The 24,255-nt window shown below is 35.8% G+C and overlaps 1 protein-coding gene across 1 annotated transcript in view; it reads left to right on the top strand.

The window, feature by feature from the left end:
• Window positions 1-24,255, top strand: part of LOC124638648 (MOXD1 homolog 1-like) — a 63,499-nt gene that overhangs the window by 16,119 nt on the left and 23,125 nt on the right. Inside the window, exon 2 of the mRNA XM_047175642.1 lies at window positions 20,606-21,077. Within this exon, the coding sequence (XP_047031598.1) occupies window positions 20,643-21,077 (435 nt within the window). The 5' untranslated portion in view covers window positions 20,606-20,642. The remainder of the gene's footprint in view (window positions 1-20,605; window positions 21,078-24,255) is intronic.

Below are 24,255 nucleotides of genomic sequence, written 5' to 3'. Positions count from 1 at the left end.
TCTTACGAAAATTTCTAATTATGAACTGTTGAAGCAATCGCCTGTCGATAGCCAAAGATTGACAGTCAAAGCTTCTTCATTAACTACTGTTGAAATTAGAAAGAAATAGTGAAATATTGGACGTTTTGATACCAAATATAAATTGCGGGGAGCATTGAATTATGAAACTATCATTAACGTGGGATGAACATTAGCCATTTGCATTAGTTATGCGAACAAAAAAAGAAAGGATACGAAGCCTCGTGGCCGATAGAGATGAATCTCGCATGAGTCAAAAACCAGTCATCGATTCGTAAAAATAAAAAGTAACTGCTTTTAGATAATAAAAATAACTAGTGTTATGACACCCACTGGGAATGTAGAATGTAGATGGATAGGTTTTCTGCACTTCCTATTATAAAATTTGTAAACAATCTCACAGCTAATCCAATGTTTATGATCTTGGCAATAGATTGACGATATCTACCTACTTCGCCTCTTCACTTCTTTACATTACACACCTAGGCAGATAATTAGTTATTCTCAGTTTCGGCCATGTATGCTAAGAGCAAAAAGTCATGAATTTTTTATGCGTCTGACTGTTTAAAATTAAATGTAGTTTCGTCCATGATAGATGGCCAATTACATTAAAATTCTAATGAATGCTCCTGACTGTGTTCTGTCTTGAGTCGTAATTGAAAATGCAGGTAAAATACGGAATGGAATATTTATAATCCTTAATATTGTTGGAACATTATCTCTGGTCTCCTGAGACTCGATGAATGGAAGGAGCTAAGAATTTTAGATTAGGCAAATAAGTGTGTTCCGTACAATCACAATTTGGATCGTTTCAAGGAAATTCCCTTTAGGATCACAAACAAATATCGCACCGTTATAAATTACGCCTTTAGATGTGCCGGTAACTCTTGATGGTGCTACTTCCGTTTATATTTTACTTGAAAGGGTTGAGTTGAGTGTATTTGTTGGTAAAATATAACCATTGTCATCTGAAGTGATTTGTAGTCTCGTTGTTTATAGCCGAACTCTTAAGTACTCTCGACACAATACGGGAATACGGGTGGTTGTTCATCTATTGAAATTACAATGTCTTGTTTTTGTTACGATGCGTATGCAGGTGTAACATAAAATAATATGTGTGATTTGTGTGGTTTTACTTACGTTTTCGGACTCCATTTACAGTTCATAGACATTTCAGTTCTAAATGTTAACAAGACTTGTTATTTCAGCAAAATAAACATCTCAGTTAGAAGCACCTGAAAAATCTGTACAACATTCAGTCTCACCTGCCCATTAACCCTTTGAATAATTTCTGTGATGCTAAACGATTTACGATAGCGTAGCATGCCGAATTGAAAACAAGGTCGTCTTGGAAGAGTGGCGTGCTCCGAATAGTATTAATTACGGAATCATTGTAGCCGTTTGGCCACGGAACCTCCGTTAACGGTGCCGGCGTGAACGAAGAGGGATTACAAGCATGCGCCGGCGCAGCTGCCGCACGCACGGACTACTTACTTCGTAAAATCGATCAATAAAACCTCTTTTTACAAGTGTCATCGCCTTCAGAGCTTGGCTCGTCACAATGTGCTCGTGACCATTGCTTAGCAAATTAATCTTTTGCGCACTCGGAATTCAGTGTTAAGAATACTTTTTTGCTGAACTTATACGTGCATTTGGAATTAGCTTTGGTAAATTGTTGCCTTTACAATTGTTGGAATTTGGCCTAGTTTTTTGCTGTTGTTGTCGAGAAGATCGGTTATTGACATAGGTAATGAATGAAAAGTCGTTTGCATTCTAGACAAAACAAGTAAACAATGAGAACAAATACAAATAAATCCAGTCTAAACTATTCTTCCGAAGTCTAACTGACTCAATATGTTAAGAATCGTCTATCTAGGTAAGCTACATCAGTAATACTTTCATCATTTTCTCTCAAACCGTAATATCCAACTTTCTCGACAATCCCTCATATTTTAAATTCCTGTTACTCTGACAAAAGTATGGCGTTGATGTTTTTGTCTGTTCCAGTTTGCTCATGCTCAGTAGCCGGTGGAATGTTCACGGTCCGTGGCTTCTTTCGAAACAGTCTTGGCTGTGCTAGTGCAAATGTTTTTTTTTATAGATATGGTTAAATGGATTTGTGTCGGCGTCGACGTGTTTGATCGTTTGATGCCGATCCAATTTTACCTACACCCTTTTTTAGGTTCGCATATTTTTTCTCACAAGTGTTTGTTGAAGAAAGTGGAGCGTCTGTTTGTTTAGTTTCCTCATACGATTTGAGAGCGAAAGTGTGAATTAACAAGTTGAGTGTAATTAGCACGTGTCTATGATTCGAATAGAATTTGCTCATGATTTCCGTTTCGGATTAGTTTGTTTACTTTATTTATATCGAGTTTTCATTTACATGGTAACATGATACAAGTATGTAGAAAAGGGTTTGCAATCGTACGATTTCTTTTTCTGTTTGTATCTCCTGGAATGTCAGGTCATGATACTGCAGGTGTAGGGGCGTTGCTCCCTTCACGGTGCTCGTGCTCACTTCGGGGGCATTCGGTCGCCGTGACTCTCGAATTAAGACTGAGCTTGTGATTGGTCATCATTATCGACGATTCATTCAATATAATTTGGAAGCTTTATTCAAGTTTTTGAATGAAGCGTGTATTTATTAGTCATTAGATGAAGTTTATTACGCCATTTGCGTTCCAAAGTACATTTCAATGAAATTATTTCCGTCGGAAAAGGACCTTCAACAGTCATTATCGTAAGTCTAAACTCTATTATCCTGGATAGTAAACCGTCAGCTTTAAGTGCAGTTTAGCATAATTTTATTCATCAATTATGTATGATATGCCAGAATCTCTAAGCCGGCTTGCAAGTGCTTTAACTATTTAATTGAAAATGAACTGGCTTAGAATTCACGATCAAAGTTGAACCTTAGCTTAATGGTTTTGAAGGCTAATTTATAGCAATTTCCATTGTTCGTCGTTTTCTCACCGTCTTATTATTCTCGTGTATAATTACGCTTCTGTTACTTGAGCTTTTAAGCGAATTCCCATTGTATCCTAAGTTTCCGCAGTGTCAGCGGCAACAGTGATGTAATTTTATATTTACAGTCCAGTCCTGGTGACTCATTGTCTTAGCTTTGTAATATTTATACAATGTATGTGGCTTTAATTACTTTGAAACAAAAAATGCTGTTGTGAGAAGAAACTGACTCAGTACTTAAGTTGGTAATCAGATTACATATGGCTGTGTCTTAAATGGCGGCACCTTTATAACTAAGTTAAGATAAAGACTTCATAGTATTACTTAAAGGTAGTTAGACCATTTATTACAAATCGAAAATCGAAAGATAATATTGGAGTTTTAATCTAATCCCAGAATCACATGATATTTTAATGTAATAACTTTAAATTACTTGAACTTCTAAATACCCTTTCGGTCAACCTTTTTGGTTTGACATTACCCAACTAGGTCGACTCTATAATAAAACGAATAGTTTTGAAATTTATAATATTCCAGACATCTAAGCCAGTGACTTCGCAAATATTTCCAAGCTTGCCTTAATTTGGTTCTGTTTAAGAAATTAATTTTATTGGAACATCTTTTATTGATCGTTAGCCTTTTTATGTCTATCACATGCATTTTCATGGTAGTGTTTACTATAGCGGAACTTAAAGAATTTTTATTAATTCACCGCGTTCTATCCGCACATATTAAAATCGAACAGGCTTGATTGAGCAGATGCTGCAGCAAAAACACTAGGGTCTTTACTTGAACGTAAACAGATTCGTAGCAGCATTCTCTACATGCATATCTCATCTCAAGAGGATTCTTCAAGCTACGAAGTTTCCTTCTTTAAAAGTTCCCATATGCAAGGTTCTCATTACCTGTGCTCACGTCTGTAATACCTCATACTTTTATTCATCTCAGCTGCTTAAGTCCCAACTTGCGCTAGATTGGTTCCATTCCTTTGTTGCAAGAATTTCTCAAAGGTGGAATGCAAAATTCTACACTTCGTTTATTTGCGCTTGTATGTTGTATGTATAAACCTGAGGTTTTGTTAGAGTATCTGTTTAAAGGAATTTGTGTACTCGTTTTATAGTTAAATACTCACTTTTGTTGAATAAGACCACAATAGTATCTGTCTTTCCTAGTTGAACATAATGAAAATATGCACTTGACAGCTGTTTAAACTTAGAAAATTGGACTTCGCTAATAAAATCCTCAGTTCCATTGTTTGACTCAGATATATTTAAATGATCGCAAAAAGCAAACAATCGACATCTATGCCTGTATAAGTCTTATCAAATGGAAGTTTACGAGTCTGTATGACCGTAACAAATTCACAATCGGTTTGTGACTATTAAATAAATCTGCAGCTCGAATTAAAAATTAGCTTCGTTTATCATTTCCGTGAGAGCGTGCTTTTTTATTCATTTTTAGGGTTCCGTAGCCAAAATGGCAAAAACGGAACCCTTATAGTTTCGTCATGTCCGTCTGTCCGTCTGTCCGTCTGTCCGTCTGTCACAGCCGATTTACTCGGAAACTATAAGTACTACAGTGATGAAATTTGATGGGAATATGTGTTGTATGAACCGCTACAAAAATATGACACTAAATAGTAAAAAAAAGAATTGGGGGTGGGGCCCCCCATACATGTAACTGAGGGATGAAATTTTTTTTTTCGATGTACATACCCGTGTGGGGTATCAATGGAAAGGTCTTTTAAAATGATATAAAGTTTTCTAAAAAACATTTTTCTTAAAGTGAACGGTTTTTGAGATATCAGCTCTCAAAGTCGTAAAAAGTATGTCCCCCCCCCTCTATTTTTATAACTACGGGGTATAAAATTCTAAAAAAAATAGAGGTGATGCATGCTAATTAACTCTTTCAACGATTTTTGGTTTGATCAAAGTATCTCTTATAGTTTTTGAGATAGGTTGATTTAACTGTAATTTACGGAACCCTTCGTGCACGAGTCCGACTCGCACTTGGCCGGTTTTCCATTATTGATATTGATTGCATTTATTTTGATGTAACGGTTTGTTGTTTGTTCTCTCACGGAATTATCTTGTTTGTGAACCAGTGGTATTTCTGTTTAACACATGTTTCTGTCAAATCTATAATGGTTCATGTTTTACAGTATATCATTTATTGTGTTAGAGACAAACTTAATTGTAAACAAAACAAATGAACTGCGAACTGCTGTTACTGGCTATAAGTACTTAATAAGGCAAACAAAAGAGGTAATTTCAATGTTCTCAAGAATGCAAAAGTAGTATCAAAGTATCTTGAAAAGTCTCATGAAGATTCCGATCTAGAGCAAAATAAACATAAATTAATTAACTTAATGTTCGGAAACAAACACGAGAAGATATTTAAGGCTCTAGTTCCATTTGAAACCCACGCAACATTAATCAAGAAAGCTTACCGTGCTCCCGGGGGATCTAGTGTTAAGCGCAAATTGATTGGTTATTCATTTGCAGGGGACGTTGTAAACATTGGTAATCCGTGTATTGATCAAGGGACAATATAGATTGATATTGAATCCAGGTATATTGAAATTTACATGTAGGACAACCAAAACATTTCCATATTTCCTATGGTGTGGAACTTTCCTGTCGATCGTCTTGTATGTGATTTTTATTCGTAGTCGTCATCCATGTTTGTCAAACACATTTTTATTCAACGCAAGTCTGCAATACTTGACAGCTATTGCACATTGTGTTACAAAAGTACAACATCTGCATTACCACTTATAAGGCAATCATAAAACTGTGACGTCAAAAGTTCACGTCAGTTGATTTCGTGGGACTCAATACTTTTCTAATAAGAAGTTCTTTATTTGCGGAGCAGAACCTTAACAACTATTTCGTACATCTTACCATGTCTTTGACAGAACTCCCAACTTCTCAGCAGAAAGTGTACAGGATATTAATTAAAGCCGTTCCTCTGAAATACCAAAATATAGTGACATTTCCAACTAATTCCCGGTTGTATTTTATACTACACAATTTCTGTGTAACGAACTAATTTCCTGCGGTAACTGCAAACGATTTTAGCAAAGCCATTACGGGAGCAATTTACGTTGTCTTGCACTATTACTGACGATATACCACTTTCTATCATCTCTGTAATGTCTATTGTATATCGATGATTATCTTTATAGTAGGTGAGGCCTTGTCTAAGTAGTTGAGGGTCAATGATACTGAAGGTAATGTTAAGGACAATGTATTGTTGTGAATGTGTCTTATTAAACTTAAAGATGGATTGGACTCTAAAATGCAATTAATTGACTTCACAAACGTTTGCTGTCTACGACGTATGCTCCGTCTCTAGGGGTCCAAACTCCTAGAATGTTGTGAAATTAAATCTCTGACTTTTGTTCTGGTATAGTGAATTTAATTGAAATTATCTATACATATAATAAAATGATAGGAAAGTCAAAACTGTACATTGAATATTTTTTAAAAAGAATACTTGGGGGGTGATCTATTATCGATTCTGAACCCAAATATATAGTTTTTAGAATTTTTGTCTGTTTGTCTGTTTGTCTGTTTGTCTGTATGTTTGGTCTCACTGAACTCGAAAAGTACTGCATAGATTTAAATCAAATTTTGCATGAATATTACCTGGGAGCCTGTTCAACATATAGGATATATATTATCACGCTATCACCTACGGGGGATGAGCAATGAACGATAATTTCTGTTAACGTTTCTGCAACAGCGGGTGCAATAATGACACATATTTGAATGTTGAACTTTGTAAGTTTATCGGCCTATTATCTATCTTTACATAGAAAATAACGCTTTTATAAGTAACTTGAGCAAAAAACTGAATTTAAAGAAATGATATCCTAAAATTATAGATGAAGAAAATCATGCAGAAACAGATGTGCCATAAAACTGGTAGTAGGTAAAATATCAATGAAAACAGACTTCACTTTGTCATGGTATGTTCTTAATTTCAAGAAAAAAATATATGACAACTTGTGTATTTTGCTACTATAAAAACACTACAAGAAATATCAGCGCATCATCAGGGACATTTTTATAATTCTTTCACCATTAGAAAGCTACATTATCTGCGAGTAACATAGGGTATATTTTATCCCGGTGCGGGCAGTAGTTCCCATGGGAAGCGGTACCCACGTCCCAAAGAAATTATGAACTTCCCCACATTCTTAAAAAGTCTACATATGTTGTTCTGACATAATATAAGCTATACCTCTCATAAACATGAATATCCATTCATTTCATCCAATAACAAACATGCATCACACTGAAAGTGCATTGCGAGTCTAAGATTTTATTATTATAAAAAAAACATTGTAATTAATATTCAAACATCCTTAAAAATAAGTTCCTGGTTTTAATATATTACATTATTTTGAATTCACTTACATATAAATAGAAGGTCCTTATTAATATACTTTTTGAGTAATAAAGAATGTAGGCAAAATACGACCGAAAACATTGTGTCACTTCTAAAATTAACATCAATGGGAATAACTACCTGTCACAATACGTCAACAAGATGTCAACAGAAGACAAGAGTTCGTTCGTTCTGAAAACGTACAAATTACGCGTCGCAGGCCAGAGACATACTTGCTTTCAACTCCTGATCACAAATCATCGAGCTAAGAATTATATCACAAATACACCGTTTACAATTACGAACAGTCACAGTCAGACCCACGGACTGAGTCTAAAAAAACATCTTTTATATAGCTACGTTTATATCATTTATATTATTCAGTTACTAAGACAGAATTACTATCAAACGTGTTTTTGCTAAATGTTCTATTAGTTTTTGCAAACATACATTCCCAACTCTGATCTCATGGAGGTGGCGCCCGGATCTCACCACTGTGCGGACTGTGCGACCTATCGCACCCTGCCCCGGTTTAAACCATGATCTGGAGCGAGAAGAAATGGGATGACAAAGAATGAGGCGGCGGAGCGACTGAAAATTCCCAACTCTCATTCCAGCCACTGCGGTAAGACACCACGAAAGCCGGATGTCGAGAGACGACTCCCGGCCACCGTAGGCGTGAGCGATTAGTTTTGAGTGGGTCATCGACCTTCCGGCTTCTGAGAGACCCGTTATTTCACGCGCCCCTCGAGGAGATTCAGCAAACCCCTGTGAGGCCCACTAGGGCCAAAGCCTGACACTCCCTCACACTGCTCAAACTGATGGCTGAGAATTACGTAACTTTCCAGGATGCCATGCAACGTGTTTCAAATGCCCAGGCCTTTGGGAGCTTGGTAATCCTTTTCTCCACCTTAACTTGAGTTTTGTGGTACATGAACAAATTAGAATAGTAATGAATTAGGTCATCATCATCACGTATTTACCAACTCTTAATGTTCATCATGCACACCCGCTTCTCTAACTTTATTGAAGGATCACTAAAATTGTTTCAGTTAGTTTAACTACGCTACTATAGCCCGTTGTCAAACCTTTTAATATCAATTCTGTAGAAGTGTGAATATCGAATGTGTAGTATATCGAATTTCCGTTTGTGCATTGCACAAAAACCATCGTTATGATTTTCGAGAAGTCAAAAGAGTCGGCTGGCTAAGAATTATATTCATCGTTGGTTAATTGAATACATTTTCAGAAACCACAATAGCAGTAGGAATCAAAGCGAACGATCGCTTCACTCTATGAAGATTCTCTGATTTTCTCGAGGCGATCAAGTCAGTTCATATTCATATTCATATTCATATTTATTTGCATACCATAAAGTTATAAAGATGTTACAAGGGGCTTAAAGCTAGGTACATATTATGGACCCTGTTAGGGCACAGCAAAAGAAGGCTAGAAAGTCTAATTACAGTAGTAGATGCAATAGTAGATTAGGAAAACACAAGTTATTCATTCGACTATCTTTTTATCGTCAAGGTATTCTTTGACGCTATAGTAGCATTTGCTTAGGAGAAGTTTTTTCAATTTGTTTGCAAATATATGTGTCTTTTTTTTTCTTCTGGTTCTGGTCTGTTCGCTCATCAGATCTTTGAAAGCGGTTCGATGATAATATACTGTTGTCCTGTTTACCTACGTGTGACACATAATATGGTATTTAAACGTCCTCCGCAAGAGAGCGAACGTTTGTGCTATTTATAAAGACGAAATTTTACCGTTGTGCAGTAGTGACGCACAGTATACACAGCACTTATGTTTCTTCTGATCTGCTGGCTCCACCAAGAAATGACAAATTGCGAGCGTACATTTTGAAAATCTTGGAAGAACTGCAGGCTTCAAGTGCCAACACACGAATTGGACTTACTCTCTCGGACGTATACTTTACCTGATCGTGAACTAATGCAAACATTTCGGTGGAATTCCAACATAACATAGTGAGTGAGTGCACAGAAAATCCCCAAAATACAAGTAGTGAAACTATGCGCTTGCCTGATGACTCAGTCATCAACCACCCAGCTATTCCTCAATTGTGTGGGTGTTGGCTTCCAGTCAAACCGAATCTTTTTGAGTACCAATGTTTACTTGGAGTGCCTATCTGATCTCTTCAACCCAGTGAACTAGACACCGCGTTATCCGTGGTAAGTAAAACTGTTTGACAGACTTTCTGGCTCCTGATTTGTCGCAGCTGCTGCAGAAAATGTACAAATGACAACTTTGTCAGACCTTTGTTTTATGTGAGAATTACGTAATAATTTTCCAAATCGGTTGACTAGATCCAGAGATTTCCTCAACGTCACAAACTTTACTTCTTTTGTTTAGTTTAGATAAATAGTCACACACCGTCGACACCACCTTGATTGATCAACCCGTGCTGCTGCTAAGTGGTAATCCTAATTATATTGTTATGTAAAAGAATACACCTACGCTACGGCATAAGTAGTATTTTGACAATTCCAAATTGCCCACGCAGACGAAGTCGCGGGCAACAGCTAGTATAATTTATATTATGATTATATTTGGTGTCAGCTGCGTTCCTTATGTTGTCTTTGATTTTTGCTGGCAATTGGTTTTTACCTCCGGCAATTTCTCCTGTTCTCCAAATAGCTTTATTTTACGCCCAACTTGGCAGGATTAGGTGCTTTCTACTTAGTTTCTGTTTTCATTTATTTCTTGGCTTAGGTAGGTATGTTTCTTGTTTGTTAGTTTTGTTTACTTTGTGATATCACTTCGATTTGTTAGGCCTATGAAATCACGGTTTATGATGATGAAATAACTAGTCATAGTAATAAAAAATCAAGTGCTAGAAACGGCATCAATCTCGCATGTTCCTAGCCTTGAGATAATATCTTTGAGAATGACTCATTTGTCAGTATTATTATTCTCTGTTGCAACAGTGTAAGTAGCTATAAAAATTTTACGTCACTATAATTTAAGTTACTTTACGAAGTGTTCTTTAGAATTTAATGTATGAACGTGCCTGCATTCTGGCATCTATCTGTACATTCATCTTGCTGGAAAATTGACGAATTTACCGAATGAACCCTTGAGTTTGTTTCGGCGTTTCTTCTCAGGGATCAGTCATTAGGAAATGCCGACCTCAGCGTTCTTAAAATGACGTGTAAAAGTGATTTAATGTCCAACTTGCAAAATAAACGATTTCTTTTCATTTCAATGAAAAATAAAATATTTTGGTTATCGACTCGAATTATTGCAATATAAAAACAACTTGTTATCACATGCACAAATTGAAAATCAATTTGGCTGAACATAAAAAGTCGAGTGTTACTAATTTATATTGTCAATATTTTCCCTGTATTTTGTTGCTTATTCCTTATTAATATCTCAGAGCTGTCGGTATTATTTCAACCTCTACACACGTCCACATGTAATTAATACTTGCTATCGATTTCACATCACGTTCATAAAGCTTCGTATTCACAAGACAGATCGCGTATATGGCCGCAATATCGAATATCACAGGGTGTTTTTATCTTACAAAAACATCGATATGTTTTCTCAAGTCCACAACGTTTATTTTCTTTGTGTTACCAACGTAAACACTCGGTTAGACTAGTTATTTGGCTGTCCGTATTTTTGTTTCGTTAATTGTTATTTGTTCGCCTTTTTAGATGTTATTCTAGGTAATATTAGGAGCTGTTTCTAGATTATCTTGCATTTTGTTTTATACTTAATGGTTTGGTAAAATGTCAAATGATATAGGAAGAATACCTTGGCATTTATTGGTTTTGGGTATTTTCCAACTCAGCAGACTGTTTCGTAGTTTTTAATCTGTCTTATATTTATCAATTTCTACATAACCAGAGGTCTTCAAAGATTTATACTGAAACCCTTTTCTATAGTTACGATGTTAATTATGATTTCTAATCCTAGTTGTGTACCGGTTATTGCAACCCCGTGTTCTATTAATCTCTATAGCATTCCCAAGGGATGAACCCTCGTCTCACAATTGCTACGACATCACAACTCGATGTCAATTGTACGTAATAACTTAATAACGATTATGTACAGGCTGTGAACTTGAATGTTAATTATGTATTGTAACTTGAATAACCCGTTAGGTAGGCAATTAACTTACATTACAACACAATGCTTGAAGATCAAAAACTTAGAACAAAAAGACAATGATGGTCGGACGAAAAATTTAACAAAATTTATTCATGAACGTGTAAAAAATGTAACTTGCGCACATAGTTTTATCTTTGTGAACAATCGCATCTTTTGACGTAAGCTTCTAAAATTGCAAAATTAACTCCATGAATTTGGTATCTAGGAGGCTTTTAATGAGAAAAATTTTTGTGCAGCTCGACATTGGCGCAGTGCCCAATTTGCGATGTAAAGAAGTGCAAATAGGGTCGTTTGAAGTTGTTGGGAGCGTAGTTAGAACCGTCGTTTCGCTTAGTTGTACTGTTTCTCCATTAGAAAACGATTGGTCTTCGAAAGTGCACCTATTTAAACTGAACCTTTAAATGCAAATTCTAGTATATTTTTTGATTGCCCATAAGACTATTTTTATGTTTCGTCAAAGAAAAGCATAGTTTCTTTCGCCTTTTCTGCCGAAAAATTTACTTTGCGCAGACAAAAAATATCTAAACATCAACTTATGTCAGACCCTGTAATAAAACCAAGGTCCTAGATTTACTGAAGGTTATTCCAGAAATACAAATTGTGCTAACAACCCTTTCAACTAAATAGATGCCAAATTATGTTTTTGCTACGTAAATTCATGCGTCTCTTGATATTTGAACTCATAAATTCCGTCTCTAGGGTAATTAGTGTTATTAATACTTTAACCATTTTGCTGATAGAAGCTTTACTACTTATTTTTTTTTTTTTTTTTTTTAATTTATTTATTTATTTATTTATTTATTTAGGCACATCAACAACTTATTTACAAATACTTTCACATATATAAGTTTATAATTGTAATAAGTCCTGCGTAAATATGTTAATTACAGGTGCGCACAACGTTCAAATTAAAAATAACTTAAATTAAACTAAACCAAACTATGCATAACAAAAATAATAATAAAAAAAAAAGAAGAAGAATCGATAGAGGCAAATGATAACTTACTTATAGGTTATTTAAATACTTACATCCGTTGGCTCTACAACCCTTTGTGGGTCTTGGCCTCCTCGACAATCATCCTCCAGTTATCACAAAGCTTGGCTGCTCTTCTCCAGTTGGTGAGGTTATTAAAATATTTAATTCATAACTACTCATATACTACATATGTTCCTCGTATTCTGATCACATTAATTCTTTAGTACTTGCCATTTGCAGTTAAACCAGATCTTATCTACATCATGTGTAAAGGTTACTTATTCCGTTTTAACTTATATGACTTTATATTTTACCCTTGCTATACATTAAAAGCCAGTACAAAGATAGGCAAAAACATTACCGCTATTAATCTCCCCGACCGTTTGCCGTTTGCATAAAATGCAAGCTACGGATGGCTGGGCATAACGTAAATTGTGTTTTGCGCGAAGAAAAACCATACGTCTTTTTTGCTTACCTTTAAGAGGGTTCGAAGGATAAAAACATGTATGAAGTAGAAATTACCGTTGCTATGCACATTGCTGGATAAAGTAGATCCAAAAAAGTACCTGTTTACTAAAGCGCTGTCATGTAAATTAGTTTTCGCTGGATCTTAGTGTAGCATTTGAAATTCAATACAAAATAAGAAAAATCAACTAGTTTTCCCCACCTCAGAAAGACATTCATTGAAGAAGAAATAACATAGAAAATAAATAGTATATCTTGAAATGCCAACCCTATTGTTTCTTCCGACACCTTCAATGTTTACAAACAACAGTAATCCAATTATATCAAGGTAGGTAAGCCGTTTGTTTATCACCATAATAGTTCCGATTAACCTTTGAATTATTAATACCGCGTCAATGAATATGCTAATAGCATCTTTGTCTTATAATAATCAGATTTTTATAAACACGGATAAGATACATGAGATTAGTTAGAAGAAGAATAGAGCATGAACGTGGAGGGATAACGAGGAACGGGGAGACGAAAGAAACTATAGATGAACTTAGTGTATAGGTAAAGCTCGAAGTATTGTCTGAGAGGCCTATATTTGTGAGAAGCCATCAGGCAGAAAATGTGAAGAGAAGAAAATTATAAGTAAAATTACTTCAATAGATTTGGGTCTAGGTCTAATAACCATGGTAACAAAGTAAAAGTTTGAAGTAACAGCTTTGTTAAAATCTAGACTTCGCTTTTTATAGGTCAAGGCTAATTTCCTTACGAAATGTTCAAGAATTTAGTTTGTAATTTTAGGCCGTATTTTTACAATATCTCAGGTCTCTGAAGCCCTAATGGCCTTTGAAGTTCTGTTTTAATTTTCTTTCAAGATAGGAATCTTTGTGAACGCGGTACGCGGTGTTCTGAAGTTTCAAATCATTTAGCGGTTTGTTTTCGTAAATAAAAGTTCTGTTAAATAATCGCAATGTAAATTAAATGATTTTTTTGTCAAAAAGTTTATCGTTACCTATACTGTCTTGAGATTATGTGTGTGTAGGTACTTCAGGTATATGATTAAAGTACTGTGTTGTTTGTTTAATTACAAATATTCAATTTTGCAATTTACAAATTTGTGAAAACATAATTTCATTTAACATGCTCTCCCAAATTCGACAGTCCAGTAATCTTTCTATAGCTTAGCACACAAATTGTTCTAGAATCCGTTTGAAATTACAATCCGTGCTAGTTTAGCTATGCAGTCAATTTATGCCCTGCAATCTGGCTGGTCATTTGCATTCCCCAATATTGAATAAACACTGTTCTATCCAGATTCCCTGTTGTATTTGTTCAAGCGTGATTCCGTGATTGCTCTCTATAAACAAACTTGTTTTGAGTGTACTGTTGGCATTTCTTCAATAGACGTTATTTTTTGATGATTTTTCATTTGTGTTTCTATGATACTCGATATTGTAGATGGGCAGAAAATATTTTTTATTGATACCTGGATATGGACTCTTAATATCGTTTAAGAATCTCTTAAAAACAAGTTCTGTTAATTTAAATCATGCATTTATTACTCGTGGGATTAATGAATCAGATGCAACTTTTTTCTCCGCTACACCGGAACTAATACATATACGTTTACTATCGTTAATCAGAAGGTTATTAGCTCAGATAACTGCTAATTACACGGATGCTAATAATTACACCAATTAACTACACGGTATCGTTAATTATTACGAGATTAATGTACACTTTGTGTGGCTCGCTTTTGTTTGTTCAGGGACCATTGTCTCGTATTTAGATAACATAGATATACATACATACATATTATAAACTCCAGCTTCGTCTCAAAGGACCAAATAAATTGTGTTCGCTACCGGAACGAAGTCCTTCGTTCGAATACGCTACAGAAGAAGATGGGAGTATAAATTGTCTTTCTAACTTTCAAGTTCTTGATAAAGGAAGTCATCAAAATAGCTCTTAGCATTAACAAGATGTTAGATAGAAGAAAAGAGGTAAATTACAACATTCTAGACCCGAAAGCAACGCTCCCTTTTACATGTAAGTACAACCGTATGAGTAACATGAATGAACATTAACAGTAAAGTAACCAGTTAGATCAGATTATAAAACTCACGATTGGGATATCACTGCTCCAATTACGAAGGAAAAATGTAGAAATAGATTTCTAGATCACTTTGAGACCCCTTTCAAGCTTTACCATCAATGAATCTACAAGTTTTTTCAATCAACAGTGGCTTTACCACAGAGTTTCTTATCAGAGCCACAAATAGCAACGGAAATTGGTATCTTCGATAAATGAAAGTTAGGAATCTGGATGACTGCATTCGATTGAATTAATGAATGTTTTTTAATGCATAGTAAACATACGTTGGATGTTGTCATGGCCTTTAATGGAATGTGTTCGAGTGTAGTTGATGAGGCTTCGGTTGTCAATGATATAGTTTTTTTTTCAAGACGCGTAAGCTTTTTGAATAACCGATTTTTCTGATAAAAATGACTGAAACGTTTCTCTTTAGTCAAATAACCCAAAATGAAGTTTCCCGGGAATCGCTAGATTTTTCACAGACCCCAATAAAATGTCGCAGCAAATGAAATAAATCAGCGAAATACTCGAGAGGGCGTCATAATGTTCGCCGAGGGAACAATTCACAACTTATGTCAGAGATATCGGAGCAAAAATGATTTTATTTTATGTCAATAGTCATTTCGTGTAAGCCGGATGACAAAAATGTTATGTTATAACGGTATCCCATATTGATTTCGTTTATTACCTAACATTAAATTGGCCTTCACGACTTGTTTAATGATCATGTTGCCTCGTTTAACCATGGACTTATATGATATTTTGTAAAGCAATTACACGAGGAAATTTCACGATATCCGCAGCAAAAAAAGCAACTTTCACACAAGAATGAAACAATGCAGATATTAAAAATACTTCTCGTTCTGTTGAATAACTGCTTTTCATGTGCACGACACTCGTAGGACAAGTTGGAACAATAAATTTCTGCTCACATGTGGAAGTGCAACAAAATGGTTCATTGCCGGCACACTCTACAACTCTGCTTGTTATAAACTGCTGTACCTAGCCTAGGGTATAAATGTAACTAGCCACATAAAATGTGCACTTGGATAGATTGCTGCCTAGTTTAGTGTATTTATTTTATTTTTTTGTGAGAATTTTCGTGAATCTCTATTATATTTGCAAAAACTTCGATGCTTGTGTTTCAGAGTTTCATATCTAAAACTGGTAAAGTTGAAGTTGTTCCTCCAATCGTAAGATCTAGGCAAAAGTGCGTATGTTTTAAAAATATCCAACTGCCCAATTGCAAATAGCATTAATATTACATAGGTATAGTTACCGGCTCGGATATTGAGCTCTTGGCGGAAGAGTGGGGATCGCTTTGCGCACTGTACACATAAGGCAATAAACCAATAAATCGCTTTTGCGCAGGTGAAGGTCATGGCTCGATATCCGTGCCGATAACTATACATGTTACTAATTTGAGATAAAGTAACATCTAACGTAGGTTCCTAGGTACGACTACTTTGAAATATTTATCCGTGTTAACAAAATGCTCATTTTATTAAATTGCGTTTCTCAGAGCTTGTGTTATTTCTACACAGCACTTCAAAGTCAAGCCTTTTGATACATTATACAGGAACTTTTTTTTCTATCGTTTCCATTATGTGAACGGGCAAGTTTCTCAGGATTAGCTGCGTCTCTTTATTCTGGTCTTCAATGTGCGAGTAGTTGTGAATCGCAGTTTTTTGCACATATTTTGAGATCACTGATTTCGAAGCTGTATTCTCTTGATGGGTATAAAGTTACCTGGTTTTCATGGTAAAAACTGGCGCCGCGATGTTAAATATATTTTAAGCACTTTGTTGTTCATTCACAATTTTTTATTATACAATACATTGTCTGCCAATATTAGTTATGGAAATAAAAGTATAAACCTATAATACCAGTCTTTCTTTTACTTACTGCTTTATATTTACATGCAAAAATGCTTGCACGCCATAAAAAAACCGGTTCAACGATTAAAAGTTCCGGTATACATCGAATATTCATATGCAACGCTAATAATATTGATATTGCATTCTCAAGAGTTCAATTTGTAAAAAATACAGTCTGCACACTTGAAAACTCTCGCAATAAATTTCCGAATATGCTTTACAAAATACAGGATTGATCAATGAATTACTAAAATAAACGAAACAGATCGATATGTGAATGAACTTGATCAACAAGCCTTTGAACAAAGATTCCTTCTTCCTCTCAAACAGGATGTATCTCAAGCAGATTAGATAAAAGTATCAAACTGGCCTCTTGTGCTGCGGTTTCTTAAGTATTACTGGTATTACCAACGAAAATATCGCTCCATTTGTTTATAACGACTATGGACAAAGCGGTTTCGACTTCCTTTCAATAAGTGGATAATGATCTGTTATCTCGTTTTGCTCGAACACCGCAATTGGTATTTTTTGTACGGTGCCTTTCCGTTCTGTTTCATAGTTGCCAAGAAAAATAGAAAATTAGATTTTTCTAACTGCTATTCCAGTTTTTGCTTGTTATGGTGTGCCCGTATTATCATTGATATTGTACAACTGATACACTTTAATAGAAAAATTGTTGTTACTCACCGTTGATTTAAGTGTTCTAGAAATTAATACGTCTATTTCTAGAGCTATTGCTTCCTTTAATTATAAATTGATCGCTGTCTAGATTGTATGATTAAAGTTAATTGTAATTCGACCGACAAATGAGTTATGTCTTGAATAATATTGATATATTATGTTTATATTTAGCCAATGGCTCGTGTTATGATAAAATCTTGAAGGCGTCGAGACATTTAAATCAACGTTCATTGACCGATGATGATTAAATTTTGAATATCTTAGACACCTCTTAATAGAGAAAAACCCTGTTTTTTTCTTTCGACTGGTAATCTTATTTAATTTGTCTAGAAAACATACTAATGATATCTGAAATGTTGGCAATGGTGATAAAGATTTATCTGTATACGCGATAAATATGCAAATATTTGCTCACGATAGTTATGGCGCGTGTTGTTTGATTTATTTTGTCAAACATTGCTAAAATATTTGATCTCAGTTTGTTACTATAGTACCATTTAAAATCCACAATGGTTTTAGCAGACCAAATATTTTGCCTAAATAATATTTTTAACCAGAGTCCAGACCGACGCTGTGCTGACACAGCGTCGGTCTGGACTCGTAATGAGATTCTGAATGCCGACCCCTTTTTCATTTCAGTTCGAGTCATTACTAATTCTAGGTAATTTCCTTGTGTTCTCCATTTTGTCGAAAGAGGCCTTACAACGATTCCCCTGTAAGTACTTAAAGGCTCCGTCCCAAATAATTTCAGAGGTTTTTGCCATAATTTGGCCATTGTTTTGACTTTAAACCTTCTAAGTTTTCAACCATTTCGTCTTAAGCAGTGGACGATTGCCGTATAATGCCTGGTCTGTGCAGGAATTATTAGGTCTTTAATCCGGAAGATTTGGCGTGGACGTGACTGCGTTCCTATTAGGAATTTCTTGGTACCTAAATGAGTAGCCTCGGAGCTTCTAGTCACGTTTGCAATTAACGCTGGAGGAGTTTGCGGATGACATTAATTTGTAAATAGATGCGGCTGTATTATATGCACAGGGACCTCGTTATTCATGTTTTTTGAGCCGTCTTTTGCTTTGCTTTTGTCCTAAGCTATGACACCTAAATTGGAAATATTTTTGCTTTAATCCCTTAAATGAGTTAATGTTTATTATATTAAATAAGTATGTATCCTTATTCCTGCTTCAGAGACTGTCATACTCCTTACAAAATAATTTAAAGCAGCGGCAAATTTCGGGCAATTTGCGCTGATTATATCAAGTCTCCTTATTATCCTTAATTCAAGATACATCATACGAACATTGTGTGTTCCCATTATTTATTCTCAGATTTGCTCGTAAGCGATTCGGGACACCTCGGCTAACAGATGGCATATCCGAGTTTTTGTTACAACTGGATTTCTCACGATACGTTCTTTTTTTCGCGGTTCCCAGTTGCGGGGAAGTAGGCAACTTTTTTTGTTGTATCGTTAATTAGGGTCAAAGCTTTTGTTGACGTTTCCACTTTTTTACTAATCAAGGGTCTTCCAATCAATAATTTCCCATCATTATGGGCATACAAATGGGAATATTGAATTTGGTACCAAAGCGCTTGACCTTGGGCCCAGCTCTATGCATACTGACTAAACCGATTACAATGTTGCCGCTTTATGATAATTTATTCATTAATTAAATGACGAATTTGCATTGAAATGGTTTTTATCATTGTTTTTTGTCTTCCCCTATGTTATTGGCCTCGTTATGTTTTATTTATTGTTTGATCTGATCTTTCTTTTTTTCTCTTATATTAGATTAACCAGTTTTTCTCGAATGTGGAGGTGGCACGCTAATTTAAGTAATATGTATAATTTGTCTTGTATCAAGTAAAAACTTGTCCAGGAGTTCATTGTTGGTCTCGGTAGCTAACGTAGAAAATATCAAATTATTAAGAAAGCACACCTTACGTGTTTTCCTTTTCAGCTCCCTTTTGGGTCTCGCCAATTCTTTCGAATACTCCCGAAGCCTTATTTCCTATCCCTATAAGTAATACATTAGATAATAACCAAACGCCCACAATAGTATCGCCTGAGTGCTAAGTTCTATGACCGTATAAAACTGAAACGTCCATATAATTGAATTTCTTTTGAATTGTGAGACACAATTCTAAGACTCAAAGATTGTCAGATAAGGCTTTCAATAAAATATTTTGATATGAACCTTAAACCTAATCTATTAAGAGAGTTATTTCTCCTTATTTTTTTAATTTAGTCGTATTATGAGATTCTAAATTCTCTTGATCTTTATCTGCTTATGTAATAGCATCCTACGCACATTTTTGGGTCGAAGTTTAAAGAAAAAAAAAAAAAAAAAAAAAAAAAAAAAAAGACAAGAACAAACAGTTGCTCAACTTCGAACTTTCTTACAACTTTTATCCTTCATTAACAACCGAATGCAACTTCGGCTATAAATCGAATTACCTTCATTATCACAATGAGTGTTTCACTAAACTCACTGATCGTGTGCTACCAAATTGCTCAGACCGTAAAATCGATTACAGAAAATCATTTCTAGGTATCGATCAAATCCAGATCGACACCTGCAAAAAGTAGATAGATAACGCAAAAAAGATTCTAATACCTAGGTGTTTGCGAATAGCACCTAATAGGGCAATTTTATTAATAACTCGATTTTATGGGACCGTTGACTCATTCGGCGGCGCCAAACTGTGACTAGTAGGTATGTTAATAAGGTGAATACCACTACTATGAGTTCGCGGTGAATTTCCCAAACACCGGAACGAGTTATGACAGTCCGGCTCGTTATCTCGGCTTGTTTTTGTTACGTCACTGCCAGTGGTTATTACACCGGAAATCGTACCTGTTTATTGGCCGCATCCTTGTTACGACATCTTTGTCTTTTTTTTCCTGTTTCGTTAATATATGGCTCTCGTGTTCTTTTTTCGAATCAAAACTGCATTGTCCATCTTACGGTACGTATGTGATATTAATATCAATGTTTCTTATTGTTTCAGATTTTATAAAGTGATGAACAAACGACATTGAACAAAAATGCATCTGCAAATAGTTTTTGCTTTAAGCGCTATTTTACTCTGTGATGCTAAACTGCCAAGATTCAAGCCACAGGCTCAGCCCAATGAACTGCCAGCAAATCCTTTATATTCACAAGCTTTAGGGCAGCTACAAGCTCAATCAAAAACAGAAAAGACTAGTCGAATAGTTGATCAGTATCGAGTGCGGCATCGGAGAGAGACGTTCGATTCGAAATCGTATGAATCGAGTTTGACTTGGGCTCACTCGGAGAGGCTAGACCAGAACGGTGATGTGATCCTCCGATGGGTGAATACAGACACGAGTATTACGTTCAGACTGGAGGCGAGGACTCGTGGTTACGTCGGTTTGGGTTTCAATTCGGCGAGGAACATGAGAGGAGCTGATTTGGTAGTCGCTTGGGTGGATGACAGGAATGGCAACGCGCAAGTTTTGGTAAGTTTTATCAAGATAACTAACAGCTGTTGCCCTTTCTCACGGTCAGGGTGGTCTTGTTTGTAAAACATGGAAATTATAAGACGGTCGCGTGTGAATTAATTAAATTGGAAGAATTTGATGACGACTGTAGATTGCGACAAAATGTGTTCGAAAATAAATATTTTGTAATTTTTAATGAGATTGAGATTCAAGTCGATAAGGTTTGTTTGGGATGTTAGTCAAACCCACATGGTGTAAGCTGTGTTGATTGAAGTGTGTTAATCTACCGTCATGTTCATTAGACGGAATATTTCAAGTGTGAACCAAAGATCTTCAAAGATCGTGTAATTCGCCTGAAGCCTTTATATGCCAAACTAATTACAATTTCTGACAATATTAATTTCCAATTAATCTTTTCCACAAGCCTCTGATATACTTTTAATTAAAATCCCCCCACGCGTGTTATAAGATCAGAACACAATTTCAAAGTACTTCTAATTGGTACCAAATAATGTTGATAAGTTTTCTAAGATGATCACGCTACACCATAATTTACTTACTACTTGCTTTTTATTTTGCACTAACTTTCGCTGGTGGTTTTATCCGTGTCCCGTGGGAATTACTCAGCGCATCGGGATAAAAAGAAGGTTATAGCCGTTCTCCATAAAGAGGCTATCTAAAACTCATGTCCGTGACATTGCAGACAAACTGCAAGAGTGTCGCTTACGCTGGTACGGACACGTTTTACGGAAACCGGCCACTTACGTGGGGAACAAATGTCTAGCCATGGCGCCTCCGCCCGGCCGGGGCAGACTGGGTAGACCCAGTAAATGCTGGCTTGACGTTGTAAGGGATGACATGCGTGCCAATGGACTAACCACCAGGGATGCCGAAGACCGAGCGAAGTGGAGGAGAAGTAGCAGGAAAGCGGACCCCGGGCCCGGAAGGGCAACCGGGACAACGCTAGGATGATGATGATGAGGCTATCTAAAACTTGAAGAATTTCCCAAATCGATCCAGTATTTCTTAATAAACGTGTTCAAGCAAACAAACTCTTCAGCTTTACAATATTAGTACAGATTTATTTATTATGAGACCTGTGTACGTTAATTAATAAGCTCATAATATTTCATTTTCTTCTTAGTAAAATAAGCTATATTTTAGGTTTATTCTGAGAATTTGATTGATACACGACCTCGCCTTGATTAGAGTTCTAAAGTAATTGATTTATGCGTCTGAAAACTTTGCGAAATGTAATCAAATATTAAATTCTAGTTTGATTTTTTGAAATATAGGTATTTTAAGTTTTCGCTTGTGAAATAAAATAAATAAAAATAGAAATGATCAAAAATATGAATTTGTGGGCTCAAGAGAATCGACCCTTGAGGTCATTTCTTATAATCTGTAGGTTGTTCTGAATATTCGAAGTGAGGTTGTCGCAGCCACTTTTATGTAAGTTAATACACAAAAGTAAACGTAATGTTCTTATACGTATCAGGTTTCCTGAAATCGGTTTAGGTATACATAAATACGCGATTTTGAACTAACACTCTTATCATCATCCTCCGAGCCTTTTCCCAATCATGTTGGGGTCGGCTTCCAGTCTAACCGGATTCAGCTGAATACCAGTGCTTTACAAGAAGCGACTGCCTATCTGACCTCCTCAACCCAGTTACCCGGGCAACCCGATACCCCTTGGTTAGACTGGTGTCAGACTTACTGGCTTCTGACTACCCGTAACGACTGCCAAGGATGTTTAATGACAGCCGGGACCTACAGTTTAACGTGCCATCCGAAACACAGTCAATGGTGTCTAAGATATACTTAGAAAGTACATACAAACTTAGAAAAGTTGCATTGGTACTTGCCTGACCTGGGATCGAACCCGCGCCCTCATACTTGAGAGGTTGGTCTTTTACCCACTAGGCCACCACGAACTAACACTCTTATGACGGGTTTAAATAACAGCCTTAGCTCTGACACTTAAATCTTCAGTTGATAAATTAAATACAAAATTAAACTTTCTTATTTGATCAAACTTGCGAGTACCTATATATTTAATTGATTGTATAGTGTTCTCAGATTTAAGTTTTCTCTACACAAACATACGTTACCGATTGTCAATACTGAACCTAGAAATACTAACGCTCGCACCAGATTATAAGAACAGTGCACAACATTAGGTACATCAAATAATTTCCGTTGCAACATCTTTACTCGATATGTTACTACTGTACTTAACTTGTCATATTACTGGTATTTCTAACATAACTGTGTGTTGGTTGCAACGGAAAAAAGCATTTTACTTTTCCATTTTACGTGTAACGGAATGTATTGAATGATTTCAAGCGGTTGCGGTGGTGGCGTGGTAAATATAAACAAAGCGAGCGATTTGCGATCGTCATTTGTTGGGTGATCGGCACGCAAGGGTAAGATCAATTTCAGTTAAGCGTGTGAAAACGGTAGTCTGATTGGTATCGCATATTTTCTTTTACTATGATGTCCAAAAACGTTTGTAAGATGGAATAATACTAGATGTTTTCCGCAATTTCACTCATGTCTCGAGAGGACAACTCTCCGCAACCGTGTAAATTGTCCATGTCTTATTTCAGGCTCAGGTATAAGTTCTGCGTATCAAACATTTTTTTATGTAGTGCGACAGACACAAAGACATTCCTTCTTTGCATTTATGAGTCAGGATCATTTGATAAGAAGGGGATTATTCACAGAGATCCAATTTTCAATTTGACGATCGATAAACGATCAGCAATTTTCTGTAGTCTCGATATTTTTTCAAATATTATTATTGACCAGATAAAAACCAAACAAGACGACCGCAAAAAACTTAAAATTACCATCACAAAAACATGTACATTTTCCAAAGCAATATCAACAACGTGCAGCGAAAACTAAACGCGAAATAGACACGTTTTTCTGTAGAGACAATGGGTTGCGGTTTTCGATAGACGTGTCAACGTCCTGATCAGCAACCATGACGGTTGCCATCTCTTCGGCCAAACGTGAGATAATTCTAATCTAATAGTTAAGAATTAAAGTTAAAAGTTTAAGCTTTCAAACCTTTTAGGCACTTAACGTGATTGGCCGATCGCGGCCGAATTTTGAATAATTAATTCTTTACTTTATCGAAATTGAGAGTGATATCAAGTTTGGAGAATTGGTCAATTGGATGACTAAT

Source organism: Helicoverpa zea, chromosome 18, assembly GCF_022581195.2.
Source record: "Helicoverpa zea isolate HzStark_Cry1AcR chromosome 18, ilHelZeax1.1, whole genome shotgun sequence".
Taxonomy (NCBI): Eukaryota; Metazoa; Arthropoda; class Insecta; order Lepidoptera; family Noctuidae; genus Helicoverpa; species Helicoverpa zea.
The sequence above is the reverse complement of the archived record's forward strand: the minus strand, read 5'-3'. Positions and strand labels throughout refer to the sequence as shown.